Raw genomic sequence first — 19,396 nt, forward strand, 5'->3', positions numbered from 1 at the left:
ACCTGGAATAGGGTTTAAACTCACAAACGATGGGAATTATGATATGGAAAACAAGGTGCTGAAAAACTGTAAAGATCCAGTAGACGCCAACGATGTCACCACGAAGTCCTTCGTTTCCGGAGAATTGGAGGATTTAAAGCTGGAAATTAGGACACTTTATGATGTTATGACCAACAGAATAGAGGAACTAAAGCTGGAAGCTAGGAGAAGTAATGATGCTATGGTAAACAGCTTTAAAAATTATTCGTCAGAGACTTCGAAGAAGCTTAAAAGCTTGGAAATAGGATTCAAGCATACTGAAGAAAAATTACAGGAATATACTCAAAGTGTTTATGTATGCGCAGATCCTCCTGAAAGCGGGTACAGCAGCTCAAAATTTCAGAAGGTGACATTTACTTCGTTCAGTAATAATTTACTGAATGGAGCACTCATGACATTGAATGAAAGTGTAAAGGCTAAAATAACCTTCTTCGCACTCATAGATAATAATGGTACTTATCTTGAAAGTGTGGTTGAAGCTCAAATTTTTAACGGTAATAAGATGCTGCGAGAGTTCAATTATAACACCGAACAGGTATCATTTATAAACTATATTAAGAAAGATAAAGAGATACAAGTATTCGTTAAGACTAAGGACCTAAAAACCTATGTATACTTGAAAGTAGAAATTCTTTTGTGTTTATAATAAATGGCTGACGTAAATTGGAACGATATTTCGAAGACCGGTTTGTTGGAAGGACAAATCAGGGCATTACAACAGAATATAAGTTGGTCGCTCGTGAGTCGATACTCGACTCTTTCGGAGGAGTTCATCGAAGAATTCTCAAATCAGGTGAACTGGAAGGTCATTTGTCAGTATCAGACGTTATCAGAACCATTTATAGAAAAACATGAAGGTTTAGTTGAATGGTATGAAATCTCCAAATACCAGAAATTGTCGGAACCCTTCATGGACAAATATGCCTATAGTTTAGACTGGGAACAAGCTTGCAGGTACCAAAAGATGACAGAACCTTTCCTCGATAAACATATAACAAAAGTGCATTGGATAACAGTTTCCCACTACCAAGTACTGAGCATAGACTTCATGCGGAAGCACAAAGACTATATCGATATGGTTCTTATCTCTTCCCAACAAACACTCACTGAAGATTTCATGAGGGAATTCGCAGAACAGCTGGAATGGGAACGAATTGTCAGATATCAAACCTTTAGCGAAGAGTTTATCTTAGAACACCAGGATAAGATAGACTTTTGTCATCTGATGACTTATAAACACCATTTACTATCGAATGCCTTTTACAAGATGCACTATAAAAAACTGATTTGCATCCTTCTAACTAACATATGCAACAGAAATTTATATAGATATAGCAGCGAAAATGAACCTTAAACCTAGTAATTTTTTAATGCTGTGTAGCATTAAAAATAAAATAACTACCCGCAATTTGTTATGATCGTGTTTCCGTTTTCAACGTCCCGCGTGGGGAAAAAAAAATCGAAGCGAACGCTGATGAAATGACCTTGGAGTGAAACGTGTTCCTAGCTTGAGGAAATGATAAGTGCTTTTTTTTTTTTTTTTTTTATTCTATCGTATACGTCACGACCTTGACTGCGTCTAAATGCGTAGTATTAGAAAGTGACAACAGATGGCAGCACTTCACAAAACATGTTTGATATGTTACATTTATAAGACAGTTAGCAATTATTGAATACGGGTACCCTGGCTGAACGGTTAGCGCGCAGGACTACTAACATCAAAGTCCCAAGTTCAAACCCCGACCTCTCCCGGATTAATGTCATTCAATCCGGATTGATGGTCTTAACCTAGCCAAAAAGACATGTCAGCTTACTCTCGCCGTTGAACCAATAGAGTAGCATTCACCGTTATCCCAGCTTACTCTCGCCGTTGAACCAATAGAGTAGCATTCACCGTTATCCCAGCTTACTCTCGCCGTTGAACCAATAGAGTAGCATTCACCGTTATTCATAAGTGGGATCCCCGACGCTAAAGCGTCAGAGTCTTTCAGTGTATGTCCTCTATGTGTCTTATATATGTTGTGTGAGAGGTGGCCTGTGGAGGTGCAGCTGGCGCGCCTGTGAGCCCTGTGAGTCCAGTCAGACCACAACTCCAGGTGAAGGGCGCTGCGCCCTCCACTGAGAAAAAGTTGGAGGGCGCTGCGCCCTCCAACCTCTATATTGGGAAAAAGTATGATAGCTTATCTTATCATGATGGTAAGGCCGTCTATATTTACTGTGTATGTGCGTGTTGTAATGGCTGTTCGCTCAAAGTTTAGTCCAATGGGGGAGAGTGTCCGCGGGGTCCTTCGGTCATGCTTGCGGGGCCTTCCTGGCTTTCTTCTCGGTACCTCGGCGAGCGAGTCCTTGGTATCGTTGGTGAGTGTCATCATAGTTAATTACTACAGCTTATGAATATACTGATCTCAGAGTCATTTCTAACGAAGGTTTCGTAAAATTTCGAGGGGTCTGATGAAACCTAGTGAATAATAAAAGCATTTAAAGAGATGCATTCTATATGTAAAGATGGAAAATATTTATGACTTATTCGGTGATATTAGAGCTTTATATAGCTCAGGTAATAACAGCAGAATGTGCGGCCTTGCTAGAATGTGTCAGCATTTACTGACTGCTGTTGAAGAAGAAACAGATATGAATAATAATTATCCTGAAATTCATTCGCTAATTTTAAAATATATTATTCAAATGTATCAAATACTACACAAAGAAAAGAATAGTAAGGTACAGAATATGGGTTATGACACTCTATCAAAAATGACCAGATTTCTTTTGTGTAACTAAGCCTACTTTATTTTTTAATGATTCTAAAACCATTAAAAAAAAAAAGTTATTGCTCAAATTTAAACATGTTTCCAGGTTGGGCTTTCCCGACATCTTTACTTCCTAAATAAACAAAATAAAGAGGTTTAATGCCATTGAGCTTTAAATAATCAGATGCTTTGTTATCACATCGCTTCGGTAAAGATACAACACACTCAGGTAAATGGACTATTATTTTTTTACCATACTTTGTGTTTATTTCTCTAATTTCTGTAACCGGATACTTTTCATTGATATTAAGTTCGCTCATTTTCTTGAACTCATTGAGAGAACTAAATGTGTTTAATTCTTGTAACAATTCCATCTTTACATATAGAATGCTTCTCTTTAAATGCTTTTATTATTCACTAGGTATTATTAATCAATTACCCATTGTCTCTCCTTTGATGCTCTAGAAGCCATACATAATGGTGCACTGATGGTATAAATTAATACCCTCACTAAATATACCATGCCAGTGGATTATGTGGGGGACGAATGTCCCCTTGCAAAAGAAGCATGCGATGAAGAGGAAAAGTGGCGTTTGTAAAAGCGGCGTTTTGGAAAAGTAGCGTTTGTAAAAGTGGGTTCGATTTTAATGGAGGGTTGGAGAGCCATCACATTCTAAAAGTGGGTTCGATTTTAATGGAGGGTTGGAGAGCCATCACATTCTAAAAGTGGGTGGAATTTTTATGGAGGGTTGGAGAGCCATTGTTTTCTAAAAGTGGATGGAATTTTTATGGAGGGTTGGAGAGCCATTGTTTTCTAAAAGTGGATGGAATTTTTATGGAGGGTTGGAGAGCCATTGTTTTCTAAAAGTGGATGGAATTTTTATGGAGGGTTGGAGAGCCATCACATTCTAAAAGTGGGTTCGATTTTAATGGAGGGTTTCGCAGTCATTGTTTCGCCCCCAAAGGTCACTGCGCCAGCTCTCTCATTTGTACACTACTAATATAAAAAAAAAAGTTTTATATTAGCAAAAATGCTGTGAGTTTAGACATCACAGCATGAGTTATTACAGAAGTTATCATGTATTGATAAACATGCGGTGATGAAAGCAAAATATAATAAAAAAATGACTCGCCAGGTCAGTGTCAGGGATATAAAACAGGTGAATGTTTCAGTTTGAGATGTATGCCAAGTAGATATTCAGCTACGAAGCCAAATTATTAATCTCACAAATTCATGCTTACATGATTGTTTTTCCATAACGAGGTATTTTATTTAGTGCCTAAGTGAAATTAAGAATCGGAATTTTTAAGTAAAAATCTCCGCATGTTGTATTATGGAAGGAAAAATCAAATGCACATGCTTAAAGCATTAAATAAAAAAAATAAAAAATAAAAAATGTTTGTAGCTTTGAGGTCTGGCTTTTAGATCATTCTGGATAATGGGCATCCAGATTTCGGACTTTCTATTGTATTTACAGTAAGAAGTAACAAAATTTAAAATGAAGACTGTGGTAAATCTTGCAGCACAAAGAAGTATCACTTTCTAACTCTTTAGAAAATGAATAATCACTCTCAACTGTGATAGTTAAATGGTTCATTAACCATACGAGGGTATTCTTCCTCTGATAAAAAGTGCCTTCCCACCATAATAGACCAGAGGTGAGGCTTTCCGAAATAAAAAGATAAGAAATGGAAACATATCTGAAGGCAATTCAAAACATAACAGAACTCCACATAATAACCCTAAAAGACTGTACATAGTAGAGGGAAAAATTAGAATAAAAAAAGGAATTGGACATAAATCAGATACGCAAATGTTTATATTAGAAAGACCAGCTTTGTTTACGCTTTCCCTACCCCTCCCTCGTAACAGTTGATGAGTAAAATACCAAAGTCGGGCAGAATATATCAAATTCAAGATCAGGAACCTAAAACTGTATTCATTTCAAAAGTAATGGACAAAGGATGCCATCTAGTGTCTTTAAGAAAAACGTTCCAGCTTAAAATGCATATACGCATCACCCGTCCTCTGAATGCAATCTCGTGATGCGTGGATGGGACGCCCGGCTCTAAGAGACAGACGTTCTTAGGGAATGCGTATATGGGACGCCCATCCTGAAAGGATTAATATAGGGTTAGTCACCTCACATTGCCTGAAACAAAGATGTTTGAAATGCTCTGTATAAAATATTAGATGAATTTGTCAAATTGTTTTCTTGGCAATGGATAAGCAAGAGATCTATGCTATTTGCAAACTAATTTATTATTCATAAATCCATTTCACTAAAAAAATTCTGCTAAAAGCATTTTATTTCCTAGGCAACTAGTCATTGTATGCTTTATCATAACCAATAACAATTCAATACAGTATTATCTAGAGGTATTTCATTAACTAACCATTTGGACATCTTACTATATGAAAGAGTAACATGCAACATATCTAATGCATTAAATTACTTGAATTAACAAAATATTTGAATTAACACACTTTCAAATAAATATACAAAGGCTCTGACTAAATGCAATGTAAATATATATACTATGTGCAGTGCAAATGACTAGTCAACCACAGAGAAATATGTGATAAATTACAGTTCTGTCAGGTAATATTTTTTACAGGTCAACTTATCTATCACATCATAACAGCAGAAAAATATTGTTCTAAGATTTATTCCAGATATTGCTAAATTTAATACTCTAAAGGATCCATGTAAAAGTACAGTAACTAATTTGAAATTGACAAATTTCATAAAATATATATCTGTATATGAAACAAAATTATATATTGATTGTGTTTAAAAATTTCTCTGTCAGTTTTAAGAAGAATTAGGGTGTTTATGATATCCTGTAAGTAACATATTTTTATGCATGTAAGTAACATGTGTTATGTTTTAAAAAGTATGAAATAATGTGTTACTTGTTGGTGAAGCTGATAAATCTCACCAGCTTCTAAACTTTTAAGTTCATATTTTAGTTGTTAATTCTATTTAAAGTTATTTCAGGTAATATGGTGGTTGTTCTGCTGCTTATGGGGCTGATTTAGGCTATGTTTAATATTTCAACGTTTCTTTATTTAAGTAACACCACTACACCCTGTTAAGCCTCTAATGGTGGTACAGAAGTTCAATCAGTCATGCAATCATAACAGCACAAACACAATTTTATTATTGCTACGATTTAATGTAATTTTATACTTCATTTCCCTTCCTTTAACCAGTAAACATGGGGGGCTTCAATATTAAAATTCTGATAATCTAATAATTAATCATTTTTTATAAAATATCAATATCAATGATAAACAATACATAGACAAATTTTAGAAATTATTTTAAACCAAATTATATAAATTACTAATATATGAATTTGAACACAAATTACTAATTATATTCAAATTCGTTACCATGGTATTAATAGTAGTAATACAATATATTTTTTCACTATTTCAGCTAACTTTCTTTTTTTTTAAATAAATAAATTAAAAATATACCATTGTATACAAATAAGGACCCCAAGTAGACACTGAATCCACAGGTGATATCCAGGAATCTCCAAGTGCTATGCCTTTAAAGTTACATGAGATATTTTTGTTTCTTATAGCCTAAAAATGTATATAAATATTATGAAAAGCAAATTAATCCAACTATGCAAAATATAAAACAAACACAGTAAGAAAACAAAATTAAATGAATATGATATTTAACTAGCATATTTTTGCACCTATTTTTTAGTGCAAGATTTTGAATTTTTTTTAAATATTCAAATCTTTTTCCCTTTCCTTAAAGCATTTAGAAAGTTAGCTCCTTTAAATCATAAAATAGTTTAAACAGTCATTGTTTTCTGGGTGCATAGGCTTTGATGAAATAATTATCATGAAGAGCTTCAAGATAACTGGATAGCTAATGCTCTTGATGGCTTTGAAAATCATCCCACAAGGAAAGATGCTGAAGAGAATGAAAACAGTGATAATGGCAACACAATAGCTACAGAAGCTATAGTAGATGACACAGACACAGGATTCCAGCAGATTTTGGAAATTAAATTATTCACATAATTTTCTCCTCTTGATTTTCATGTGATAAAATTAGTAAAAAGGGAGGGAATGTCTGAGTTGATACAGTAATTATGCACTTTACATTCTGTTTTCTTAATATAAAAGCCACTAATTTATGACCCTTTTTGAAAATCGGAGAAGAAATTATTTCAATAAATAAACTAATAATTCTAAAATAATAACATTTTTAACTTTGTACATGTTTGATTTTTATGCCCTAACACAGGGACTGAGATGCCTAGACCTCAAAGACTGCAAGACAGAATTTTAATAGCATATACTTTTGCATAGACTTTAATTTAGAAGTCAAACAGCAAAATCAGTGTTATATTTGCAATTTTTCACACGACTAGTTTTGATGGTTTTACCGAACCATAATCCTGAGCTGCCAAAGAGCAAATGAACAAGATAAGATACAGTTATATTTTTACCTAAAATAGACTTCTGGCTTTATGATGCTATAACTGCACACATATCTTTGAAAAAGTCAGTTCTTGTACTATTTATATGCTTTAACACTATTTATATGCTTTCAATAAATAGAACAAATTTCCAACATTAGAGGAGTAACTCCAAAAATATCTTTTTAAAATTGTCAACAAATATTATATTATTCTGACATGGTTTACCTCAGATAATGCTAAAGCAAAATCCACAGTCATTTTGCCTCCATAAGACTCACCAATTATGTACAGGGGAGATTTCTAAAAGAGAAAACAAATTTTACTAAATACACCTTGCTTTCTAAAAAAATAAAGTACAATGACAAAATACAAAGGGTGTTTACATATTTTTAGAATGATTTCAATATAGAATTAACAAAAGCAAATGGCTGGAAAATTTTTTTTCCAAAATTTGCTGTTGTTCAGCAGCAGCTGGTGGTCCAGATTTTCAATCATTCTGGATATTGCATGTCCGTATTTCAGACTTTGTACTGCATATCTTTTCAATGTATTTCAGCGAAGTCCCCAGATGTTCCACCTATGGACTACTGTGCTTTTGGTCTGTTGAAGAGTTTCTAAGCACAAACCCATGATAGCTGAAGGACTCCGGAAAATAGTGGAAGCAGAGGCGGCTCATGGGATATTTAAATGAAGGTTCACAAAACAAATTTCAAAAATAAATATGCAGACACAACATAGCTTACAAATCAGCATACATTTGCTTTTTTTCAAGCATAAAACAAAAACAAGTTCTCATAGGAAAAAAAAAAAATTCTTATAATGGAATGTAATAAAACCATAAAAGTGCTTACAGTATATTTTTGAATGTTGATTATAAAATAGTCATGTACAAGTTTTGTAAATTAAATCCACTAGTCTGTTTTTTTATTTAGAGACAAATAAATTAATAGCATTTTAATTGAATAAAATTTTGTTTCACGTTTTTTTTTCAATTGAGATCATGGAGCTCTTAGTTTGTCCTTATTCACAGTGCTTCTTAAAAAGTCTTATCTTGTTTTGAGTTGAGAAGCATCTCTTAAGACTTCAGCAGTGGTCATTGAAATAGTCATAATAATTAGCAACAGCTTGTAGGTCTCCAAGACTAATGGCACCAATCATATTTCTGAAATCTCATCTTCTGTATATTACCCCCCAGATTTCAGATCAGAGCCATAGCTACAGCTTTCATCGCCCAGGGACATTTGAAGATTTTGTGCCCCTTTCTGTGTACCAAGAATGAAAAACATTTCATTCTAAAATTTTGTAACATCAATTTGGTGCCCTCTAGATGCTGCGCTTAGGGACAGACGTTTCCCCTTGCTCCATCCTAGCTATAACACTGTTTCAGATGATCCTTCTGTAACACGGAATCAACAACCATTGTTTGGTCAAGAATCCAAGTTGGAAACTTTTTCTCGTACTACTGGAATTATGGAGTTTTGAGAAAAGAGGACAAAATAAAACAAAATCTCTGTTACTTATTTTTGAGATAACAAAGCATATATCTTAGCTGTTATAGCTATATTTACATGAATATTTTCCCATTTCATTTATCTTGAAGTTTCATATGCTTCTCATATCTCTTTTGTCACTGTGTCTATTCTCTTCCTTTCTTCCTCTAATGACTGCTTGAAAATGTTCACTTTCTTTCTTATGACTGCTGCATCAGTTAGTGCTGTCTGAATCTGGTTGTATAACACATCACATATGACATAATATTAAAAATTGTAAGCCAAACAAAATTCTGAGTTTTCCTAACATAAGCAGCTTGTGCTTAATTTATTACTACAGCTTGTTTAAATGTTGACTCTGTTTTTCCATGCATTCAATCAATTGTTCCCTATATATTCATACACTGTGTCGATGGTTGGACTCTTAAAATTCCATCTAATAGCTGAAATATGAGGTATTTTTTTATAACAGTTTCATCCAGAATGGCCATTCCCTGCAGAGACTTCTTGAAAAGTTTGTAATATCACTCAGACTGGAAAAAATATTCAAACTTACTGACTCTGACTGGTTCTTTGCTCAACAATCAAACTGAGCTGATGTGCATAACAATACACATTATGCATTCTTGAAGGTGCATCAAATAAAAGCCTGAACTCAGCATGGCACCATGGTAGTTTTGCACTATTAATTTCTTGGGTTTGTCTGCTACTTTTTCCAAATTTGATTGGATTCATTTAGATTTTGAGTCATGTCCACATGGATTCATGAATTCCCAGAATCTCTCAATTTTTTGTCCATTACTTAAACTGTATCGAAAAATTGCACACCAATTGTGAAGTGGATGACACATCAGTAGTTTCACCTGCTATTATTGAAACAAAACTTGCTTTTGAAATCTAATTTTTTATATGGTTCTGACAAACATTGAGCATGCAGTCTAATAAATCATATTTTAATTTCTTTTCGCATTCCATTAAAAACTCTGGCACTAGTGAGATGTCTTTAAGAGAAGAATCAAGTTCAGCTGAGAATTAATAAGACCTCTGAAATCCAGTCTGAAATTGATGATCTCATCTGAAAACTCCTGGATTTATTGAATCCTTGCATTCATCCTGTCATCGAAGTGCAATCTCAAATGTACCGCAAAACAGAATGCAGTCAATAATTTTTGTTAGAACTTAATGATGTTTGGCAACGTTATCATTGTGTCTTTTCGAATGAAATGCACCGTTGAGTTAATGGCAAATATTCATCTTTCCTAACTAATTAAAACCTAAAATGGAGTTTAAATATGATTGTGAGTAATCATGCTTTTTAATTTTCTGCCTTAGACATGATAAATCAAGGACACCGTAACCCACCCAAATTCAATCCCCATTCTGTTTTGCAACAGCATGCATGGAAAGAAAAACAGCCTGTTAGTTGCTTCATATCCACACATCTATAAACATTTCTCACATAAATAGGATTTAGATTCCCTATTAAAATCTCTAGCCTTACATTTGATCATCAGGATTAGGTTTCACAAAGCTACTGTAATTTCATCTCAATTTTAACTTCCAAAGACAATGCTGAAATATATCACTGCTTTAGTTCCGAAATACTGATTTTACTAAGGGCCATCTTAACTGATTACACTAGTTCATAAGAAAATACATACTGAAAAAGAGTAACAATATAAAAAAAGATGAAACTAGAAAAATGATTTAACTAACCACATATAGCAAAACAAAGGAGAATCTGGACGAGATAACTGAAAAAAAAAAAAAAAAAAAAAAGTGAGAGAGAAAGTTCCTGTACACTGAAGATGTGCAAATGGAGTGGTATCAGCAATGCCTTTCCTCTCTCGTTCCCTGTCCATTTCTCTCCTCATAAATTGGTTTTCAAAAGCATTTCTTTGATTCCACATGCAATCAAAGAAAAACCAAATGCTCTGCGCTATAGCAACCTAGCTACATTAGCATATTTAAAAAGGGGGATCTCATCCTGGAATTGTTAAAAATCTGAAAGTGTGTTTTATATTATTTTATTTAATTTGTTAATTATTATTATTTTTTTAAGGGGTTCATGGAAATCTTGCAGACTTAGTCTTTTAAAAGATTATTGGATGCAAACATACGTTTTTGAATTCAGCACATAAAAGCTTCTCCATTACTTTGTATAAATGATTGCTTACATATACTACTAATGTTATTAGGAATTACCAGTGTGGATTCCATAGGGAAAAAACAACAACTAATCAAATGCATTCTATTAGACAAATCTTGGAAAGAACTAAATATAACATTGACACCTACCACCTGTTTGTTGACTTTAAAGCTGCCTATGACAGTATTAACAGAGAGAAACTACTTGAAGCGATGTTAGAATTTTCCGAAGAAACTGATAAGCCTCACAAGGATGTTTCTTAAAAAGCGATATGTAGAATAAAAATTTCAACATATCTTTCAGAACCTTTTTATACTGAGAAAAGATTAAGACAGGGAGATTCACTGCCTTGCCTGCTGTTTAATATAGCTTTAGAAAAGGCCATAAGAGACTCTGGAATAAAGACAAGTGGAACCATCTTCCACAGAACCATTCAACTGCTGGCTTTTCGCTGATGACATTCATATCATTGGGCAATCAAAATAAGCTGTGGTCGAGGCTTTTGTCACACTTGAAAATGCAGCAAGAAAGATGGGCCTAATCATTAATGAAGACAAAACAAAATTTATGATTGCATCTAATAAAATTTTTGTTTATCCCCCTTGAAGATAAACAGTTATACCTTCGAAACCGTAAAATAATTTAAATATCTGGGCCCATTGATTACAATGATATAAAAATTGAAATAAAGAATAGAATATTTATGGCCAATAGATGTTACTATGGCCTTAAAAAAACAACTTAAATCCAAACTAATCAGCATAAAAAAAATCAGATATCAACTTTTGAAAGAGAAATCTTAAGAAAGATCTTTCGACCGGTACAACAAAATGTCATGTAGAAGATTCTCTATAATCATGAACTATATGGAAAATATTGGAAATATGGTGAAACTGATATTGTGAGAATCATAAAGGCACATCGTATCAGATGGCTGGACCATGTGTTTATGTGATGATGCATTTCCAACCAAAAAGATAACCTTTTCGAGAATTAAGGAAGAAAGAAAAAAAGGAAGACCACCCACTAGATGGATAGATGATGTCAAGCAAGATTTAAGGTTAATTGGAGTTAAGCAATAGAATGCTATTGTGCCGAATGGGATCATGTGGAGGAATTTTGGAGAGACAGCTTTGGCCTGTGACAGGCTGTGGAGCTTATGAAGATGAAGAATATCCAAACATTTAAAAAAAAAAAAAAAAATGCTCTTTTCATTTTAATTAAGCAGTCTTAAAATTGTTCTAAAAATGTATAACCACCCTCTGTAATACAAAAGAAATTTTAATAGTTATAGTTTAAGAGCATCAGTGCTTTTAAATTATAAAAATAATGTCTACAGGAAAAAGGGAGAAAAGACAAAATTCATTTCATATACAGTAAGACACCGCTTAATGCTGTTTCGGTTTAATGCTCCTTTATTTGAATTGTGGAATTCAACAAAATTGCATGCAGCGTTAGGCTTTCCGATATCCGAACCAGTTTATCTGGGTTTCTTCTATCCTGCGCTGTTACACGAACATATTTTTATCGTTTCAAACATTTATTGTCGTTATTGTGAGTATAAATTTATATAATGTAATGATTGATATAGTGACAAATATTGTGATCTTTAGGTTTTATCATGGGTGATAATAAAAAACATGAAAATAAAGCAACAAGAAAAAGCATTTCACTAGAAACTAAAATGCAAGTGATTAGAAAATTAGATACTGGTGAACGTCAATCTCAAATTAGTACTGCATTGAATTTGGGAATTTCAACAATAAGGACTATTCTTTAGAACAAAGAAAAAATACTGCCATCGGCAACTGCAACTACGACAAACTCTGCAACTAGAATTACCCGTTCTAGAAATAATACAATAGAGGAAATGAAAAAATGACTTTCTATATGGATTGACGACGAAATTGAACGCAATATGCCATTAAGCCAATCTATTGTAATGGGAAAAGTCAGAAGAATTTTTAATTGCATTCAGGTTGAGGCAAGTGACACAAGTGAAACTTTCATTGCAAGTCGAGGATGGTTTAATAGATTTAAACATCGAAATAATCTTCATAACATACAGATTACAGGAGAAGCAGCAAGTGGAGATATGAAAGTGGCGGCTAAATTCCTAGCGACATTAAAAACAATAATTGAACAAGAAAACTATCCTCCAGAATTGGTTTTTAAAGTTGATGAAACAGGCCTATTTGGAAAAGAATGCCAAAACGAACATTTCTATCCCGTGATGAAAAACGTAAACCAGGATTTAAAGCTGCAAAAGATCACTTAACACTTCTACTGGATGGTAATGCAAGTGGAGATTTCAAATTAAAACCACTACTTGTTTACCATTCCAAAAACCCAAGAGCGATCAAAAGAATATCCAAATCAACTTTACCTGTAATTTGGGAGTCTAATAAAAAATCATGAATAGCTATGAAAATTTTCCAGAATTGGTTCACTGAATATTTTTTCCCATCTGTTAAACAGTATTGTGAAATTAAACAACTTGAATCAAGAGCACTACTTTTAATTGATAATGCCCCAAGCCATCCTACAAATTTATCTGACTTAACCCACAACAGGGAAGGTCAAATATTGGGACATAATTGGGGACGTGTGGTCACAGAGACCGCGACTCGTTATGATTTAAATAAAAAGTTTTAATCAAAATATTAAAATTTTATTTTACCCATACATTCTACAAACACTTATCTTCAAACAGAAAAAAAATTATTTTACAAAGAAATCAATCAACACAAAGAACTTCTTTTGCTGCAACATGAACTTTTTTTCGTGAAAAAACACTTGCAAATGTAAATTATGCGAAACAAACCAGAATAACTATTATTTTTATGAATAATAATTATTTTCCATTAATTTACCATATGATAGATGCATTCAGATGAAAAATATAAATATTGTATGGAACATTAAAAAAATGACAGTACCTTAACTTTCAGTAATATCATTGCGTTCTTGATCAATATCAATTTACTCAGTATATCTTGTGCACATTTGTGACATAATTTTTGTGTACGTACGAAACAAACTGGCGTTTTACAACTTAAGTATAAATATAAAGGTTTCAGTTCTTTTTCTCTAATATTTCGTTTGTGAAAAAGAGTTCCCAAACGCTTTTAGGATTCGCATTCATATATTCTTAATACTGGAAGATGAACTATATTATGCGCGGGAGTTCTCGCATTTCATTGAGGTTCAATAGATGACCACTTGAAGAGTTTTCTCCCATAATATTTTTTAGATGAAATGGCTTCAGTCTCTGGTTCAGTGATTCATTGTTAGATTCAGAAAGGTCTGATATTGTGGAATGCGAATTTTCATTTGCAAAATCTTCTTGGCATTCATCTTCGTCGCTAAATTCACTTCCTACTTCATCAAGAATTCTTTGCATCTCTTCTGCAAAACACGAATCGGAAGGATATATGATATTTTTCAGACTGAGTCTCAGAGCCATGTTTCCACCTGGAACAGAAATCGTAACACTGAGAGGGAGGTGCATTCTGACATAATGCTCTGAGACAAAGGACTAGAATTTCACAATGAAGCAGGTGCAGAAAATGTTAGTTAATGGGTGAGAATTATCAAGGTCACGAAAGAAGGTAGCAGGAGCATTCACTCAACCAGACGGAATATAGAATATTGGTGATAGGAACAACACCCGTAGTGGTATCTGAGACCGCACCTCCCCAGTTACGGGTTAATAACATGCATTCCAGCCCAAGTGGTTTTCTTGTCGTCTAACACAACTGCTTTAATCCAACCAATGAATGAATGCATTATATCAAATTTTAAGGCTTATTTCCTGTGGTGATCATTTAGATACATGTTTGAAAAAACAGATGGAGATAAGAAACAATAAGAGAGCTTTGGAAATAACATCTACAATATCATGAATGTTGTAAAAAACATAATCCTTCCTTGGAATGAAATAACAGAAATATGTTTGAACGAGGTGTGGAAGAACATTTGGCCAGATCTAAAAAAGGGCGGTGACACTGGACATTCTGTCCATATGAATGAAATAGTGGAATTAGTGAAACAAACCGGTTTAGATGAGGTAAATGTGGAAGATGTCAAAGAAATAGTGCAAGAAATAGCAGCAAGTCTTTTTAATGATGAGCTCAATGAAATAGAAAACCAAGAAGAACACAAAAATATTGAAAGTAGTGATTATGAAGAAGAGCAAAAAGAACTTAACAGTGTTTCTAAAAACCAGTTTGACCACTATAACAGAAATTATGGACCAATTGATTAAAAATGACCCAAATTTTGACAGGAGTTCAAAGGCAAGACGGAGTGTTATGGACTTATCCACTTACCAACAACTTCTTACAGAGCGCAAAAGGAAAACGCAAATTACAATAGATACCTTCTTGATAAAAAGGCAGAAATTTGGAAATATACAGAAGAGACAATGATCTGAAATGTATGATCTGAAATGTAAACATACTGACTTGGAATTTAATTTTTATATGTATATTCATTTATTATGTTTTTATATTTGTAAGAAATAAATTTGTTTTATTGTTATAAAAAACATAATTAATAAATTTAATGGTAAAATACCTGACCAATTTTCTACCCATCTTCCCCTAACCCCATCAAAAGGACCTAAGCGAACCAAATTACAGAATTTCTTAGTGAATACGACCATCCAACAGCAGAAGTAGGACTTAACAATAGTTTCAAATATAGACCTGATAATAATTAAAAAATAAATTGACTCTAGTGTAAAATTGGGTGCCCCTTTGATTAGTGACAATTCTTTTTTAAATTTTGGTGATAAAACCTCACTTCTGGTTACCATGATAGTTTTAACTTTGTTTTAGCTTCCTGATTTTATTTAAATGAAAATAGTTTGATGTATACACGGACAAATTTAAGGCAGTGTGCAATGCCTAGTTTGTGCAATTCTAGGACATTCTTTTAAGTAAAAACAGATCGATGTGTACATGGACACAAAGTTTGTGCAATTCTTCGACTTCTTATTTTGGTTTTGTGTCGTGGCCATCTTGAAATTGTGCCTTCCTGGCGCCGATCTTGGTGTCAAAAAAGAACCGCCAAAAAACAAGGGGCACCCAATTGTAAACTTTTACCAATAAATTTATCATTTTCAAAAATAAACACAATTTTATTTTTATTTTTTTTATGTGTGTGTACTAAAAAATATAAATAAATCTACTGACCACAGGGAAGATTATTATCTGAATACATTTGAGCTCTTTTACATTTCAAGAAAGAATTATTTGATAACACAGAGTAAGCACCTATTTTGAAACAGATAACAATAATATCAATTATATATTTTTATTTACACGAGCTGTTATCAGATAATTCAGTGTATTTTTTTACACACAGTTCAATAAATGAACATTTTCTTTTTCAAATTTTTAAAGTCATTCAAGTGTTTTCCTTTCAACTACTTATATGTTTTACTCTGAGGGTCCTATTTAAATATACATATATTTGATTGCATCTAAATATATAAAAGTCTACAGTTAATAATCTATATTTTAAAATAAACATACCACAAATTCAGGCACTGTAGTGAGTATTGCTGTCAAAGCAGTCACTAAATCTTGAGCAATTTGTTTATTATTTGTTGCTAAAGCAGATTTATTAGTCACATAGCTAAAACCTGATCCAACTGGATTGTCCAGGAACAAAAGATTAGCTTTGTTCAGCTGTAAACATATTACAATAAACAGTTAAATACAGTATATAATTTGAGGGGGGACTAAATTTATAATACAAACTAAATAAAAAAAAATGATATACTACTGAAAAAACTGCAAATGAATACAAAATTAAAATATATTTATAAGAAAACAACACAATGTAGAAGCGTGCATAAATATATTTTCGAACAAAAAGTGCTTTGGAGGGAAGAGGGAATTTATTTATTCAGTTATAGTGCGAGACATGCTCATCTTGCATAAATATGGCAAGAACTCTCTATTGCTCACAAAAAGCTTACTATAAAAAACACAAATTTCAGTTTATGGTACAGATGAGTTCTGGAATACATAAAGAGTAAGAGTTATAATTTTGACATTCAACAGATTTCAAGTTCTCACTGTGCTAACAGAATAGCATGTAGATGATATTGTTTTAAAATGTACAAATTTCAGTTTATGGCACAGATGAGTTCTGGAATACATAAAGAGTAAGAATTTTAATTTTGACATTCGACAAATTTCAATTTCTCACTGTGATAACAGAATAGCATGTAGATGATATTGCTTTAAAATGTACCAATTACATTTGAACATTTTGAATTTACAAGCTTATCTTAAGCAATTTTCTGAACATAAATATAATGAGAGGCCAGAAATTTGGCAAGTATTGTTAGAAAGAAAAATGCATATTAGAAAAACTCACCCATGTACTGTTTCTTGGATTCAAATGAACATCTAAAGGTCCAATTTCCATAAAATTGCCATATCCAGTTGAAGAAGAGCCAGGTCCACCCTGGAATACAAAAAATAATATAGAGAGAAGAAAATATATTATACTTATCTTTTACTTGACCATTTCAATTACAAACCTCCTTTAAATGGCCTTTTCATAAATTTCTTTTCCATGGAACAAACTTTTCTTAGTTAATGTAGGAAAAAGTAGAATGCATTATATTTGACTATATTAGTGATTACAACTAATCTGTACATATTTTTCCTTTGGAGTTACTTTGTGTATGTACAATATTGAAAAATTCTTCTGCTTTTCTTTATTTACAATGAGAAATGGCAAGTATGATATGAAATGGCAGAAATTACAAATGGATGTTAAACTGATGTTTGCTGTACATTAATACAAAATTAATGAATATATTATAATCACTGTAGTCTATTTACAACTTACAAAAGATTTAAAATATTATTTTCATTACTATTGATTAAGATGAGGTCATAAAATGACACTGTTATTGAAATTTCAATGAAAAATTAATGCACAAATTTGTCACTGTCCTACATGAAAAAAAAGTCTTGATTTCAAATACCAGTAAATTGCTTCACAGCTTAAAATGCTTTGAATTACTATTATTTTTATGTTCTAAGAAATTTTATTCAAAAGCACAATGAAGTCATAGATATACTGTTTTAAATACATAAAAGTTGGAAATACAACACAAATTTGAAATAAATAGCACCTTATGAGTGTATTTTAATATACCACCTTCTGCAAATCATCATACAATGGATTTAGGAAATAATCTAATAAGCTAAACCATGAAAAAAATTTCACACCACTAGCATATTTAGATAAATTAAGAGCATATATTATTTGCCGTCTTTTTCAAGAACCTTCTCACAAAATTTAACTATAGATAAAAACCAGTATATTTTGCAATAAATATTTCAATTCTCAGAAATTAGTCAAATCTTACTGCTAATATTCATGGCTTACAGATATCAATGTAATTAATTACCTGAAGCCATATTACTAACGGATAACTTCTGTAATCTTCGGAAATATCAGTATAATAAAGCCACCAGAACATATAAGCATCTTTTCTGACATTCACATAACCCCATGCTTCCTTTTTTTCAACGGGACCGGCTGAAATATTTAAAAGAGCTGATTAAATTTATTAAAATTAACCTAAGCAATACACAATTAATTTGATTAAAAGTTAATAAATTATTATTCAGTTCTTGCTGAGGAAGATGAAACTGGTTATTAGTCATTAACATAAGAATATAAATGCAACCGGAAATAATAGTAATTATTTTTATTAAAATATTTTTGCAAAAGTAAACAAGACATTACCTAAAGTTAAACAAGCAAAACTCAAAGTTAAAAATACTAATAAAAGAGCCATGATAGCCAAAGATTCACAAGTCAGCAGAAAAAGGCACTTTCAAATCTGATTCTGAAACTTTATACGATGATAAGAAATAACACATGACCATTTGCACCGAACTCATTACTCAGTAGGTTGGTTCATTGGTTCCTTTCATTGGGGGGGGACTACTTTGCAAGAGCAAAACAAAAACATTAAAGAACCACTTTCGAGTCAAGTTGCAAATAAACTGCTTCAAACATAATTTTTCATAAATTGTTAATACTATTTTGAGTTTCGTGCTTTAGAAGAAAATTAAATGCTTTTGATACTTTATGTGAAAATTAAAATTATCATAAAATCTTTATGCATGATTTTAAAAATATTTGTATCAGTCTAAACTGCTCGAATGAGGAATAAATTCAAATTTACCAAAATTCGATCAAAATGAAACCCATTAAAATTAGCCCTATTTAAAACTGATATTCTGGCTTTGGAGTTTTTCGCTAGCCGGGTGCTTTAAGTTTACGCATCGTTAAAATATTGACCGGCTTATAGCTTATTTTGTTGAATATGTAGTTTGTTTCAATTTAATTGATTGTTATAGGTGAATTTCCATCGGAAAAATTATGGTTTGTTTTCAGCCCAACTTGTTCCTTCTATATTCAAAGTTTAGACAAAACAAATGTAGTTATTTAAACCTTTGTATCTGGGAGTT

General features: G+C 32.4%; 1 protein-coding gene across 1 annotated transcript in view; it reads right to left on the reverse strand.

Annotated features, from left to right (window-relative positions):
- LOC118184095 (retinoid-inducible serine carboxypeptidase-like) overlaps positions 1-18,856 on the reverse strand; it is a 54,036-nt gene extending 35,180 nt beyond the window's left edge. The window contains exons 1-6 of the mRNA XM_085819525.1: positions 18,666-18,856; positions 18,325-18,455; positions 17,277-17,366; positions 16,424-16,579; positions 7,470-7,544; positions 6,277-6,387 (exon numbers count right to left, since the gene is read on the reverse strand). Of these exons, the coding sequence (XP_085675651.1) occupies positions 6,277-6,387; positions 7,470-7,544; positions 16,424-16,579; positions 17,277-17,366; positions 18,325-18,455; positions 18,666-18,717 (615 nt within the window). The 5' untranslated portion in view covers positions 18,718-18,856. The remainder of the gene's footprint in view (positions 1-6,276; positions 6,388-7,469; positions 7,545-16,423; positions 16,580-17,276; positions 17,367-18,324; positions 18,456-18,665) is intronic.
- Between the last annotated feature and the right edge of the window lie 540 nt (positions 18,857-19,396).

This window comes from Stegodyphus dumicola, chromosome 6 (assembly GCF_044657685.1).
Source record: "Stegodyphus dumicola isolate Sdum_Otavi_A_Nest chromosome 6, ASM4465768v1".
NCBI classification, from domain to species: domain Eukaryota; kingdom Metazoa; phylum Arthropoda; class Arachnida; order Araneae; family Eresidae; genus Stegodyphus; species Stegodyphus dumicola.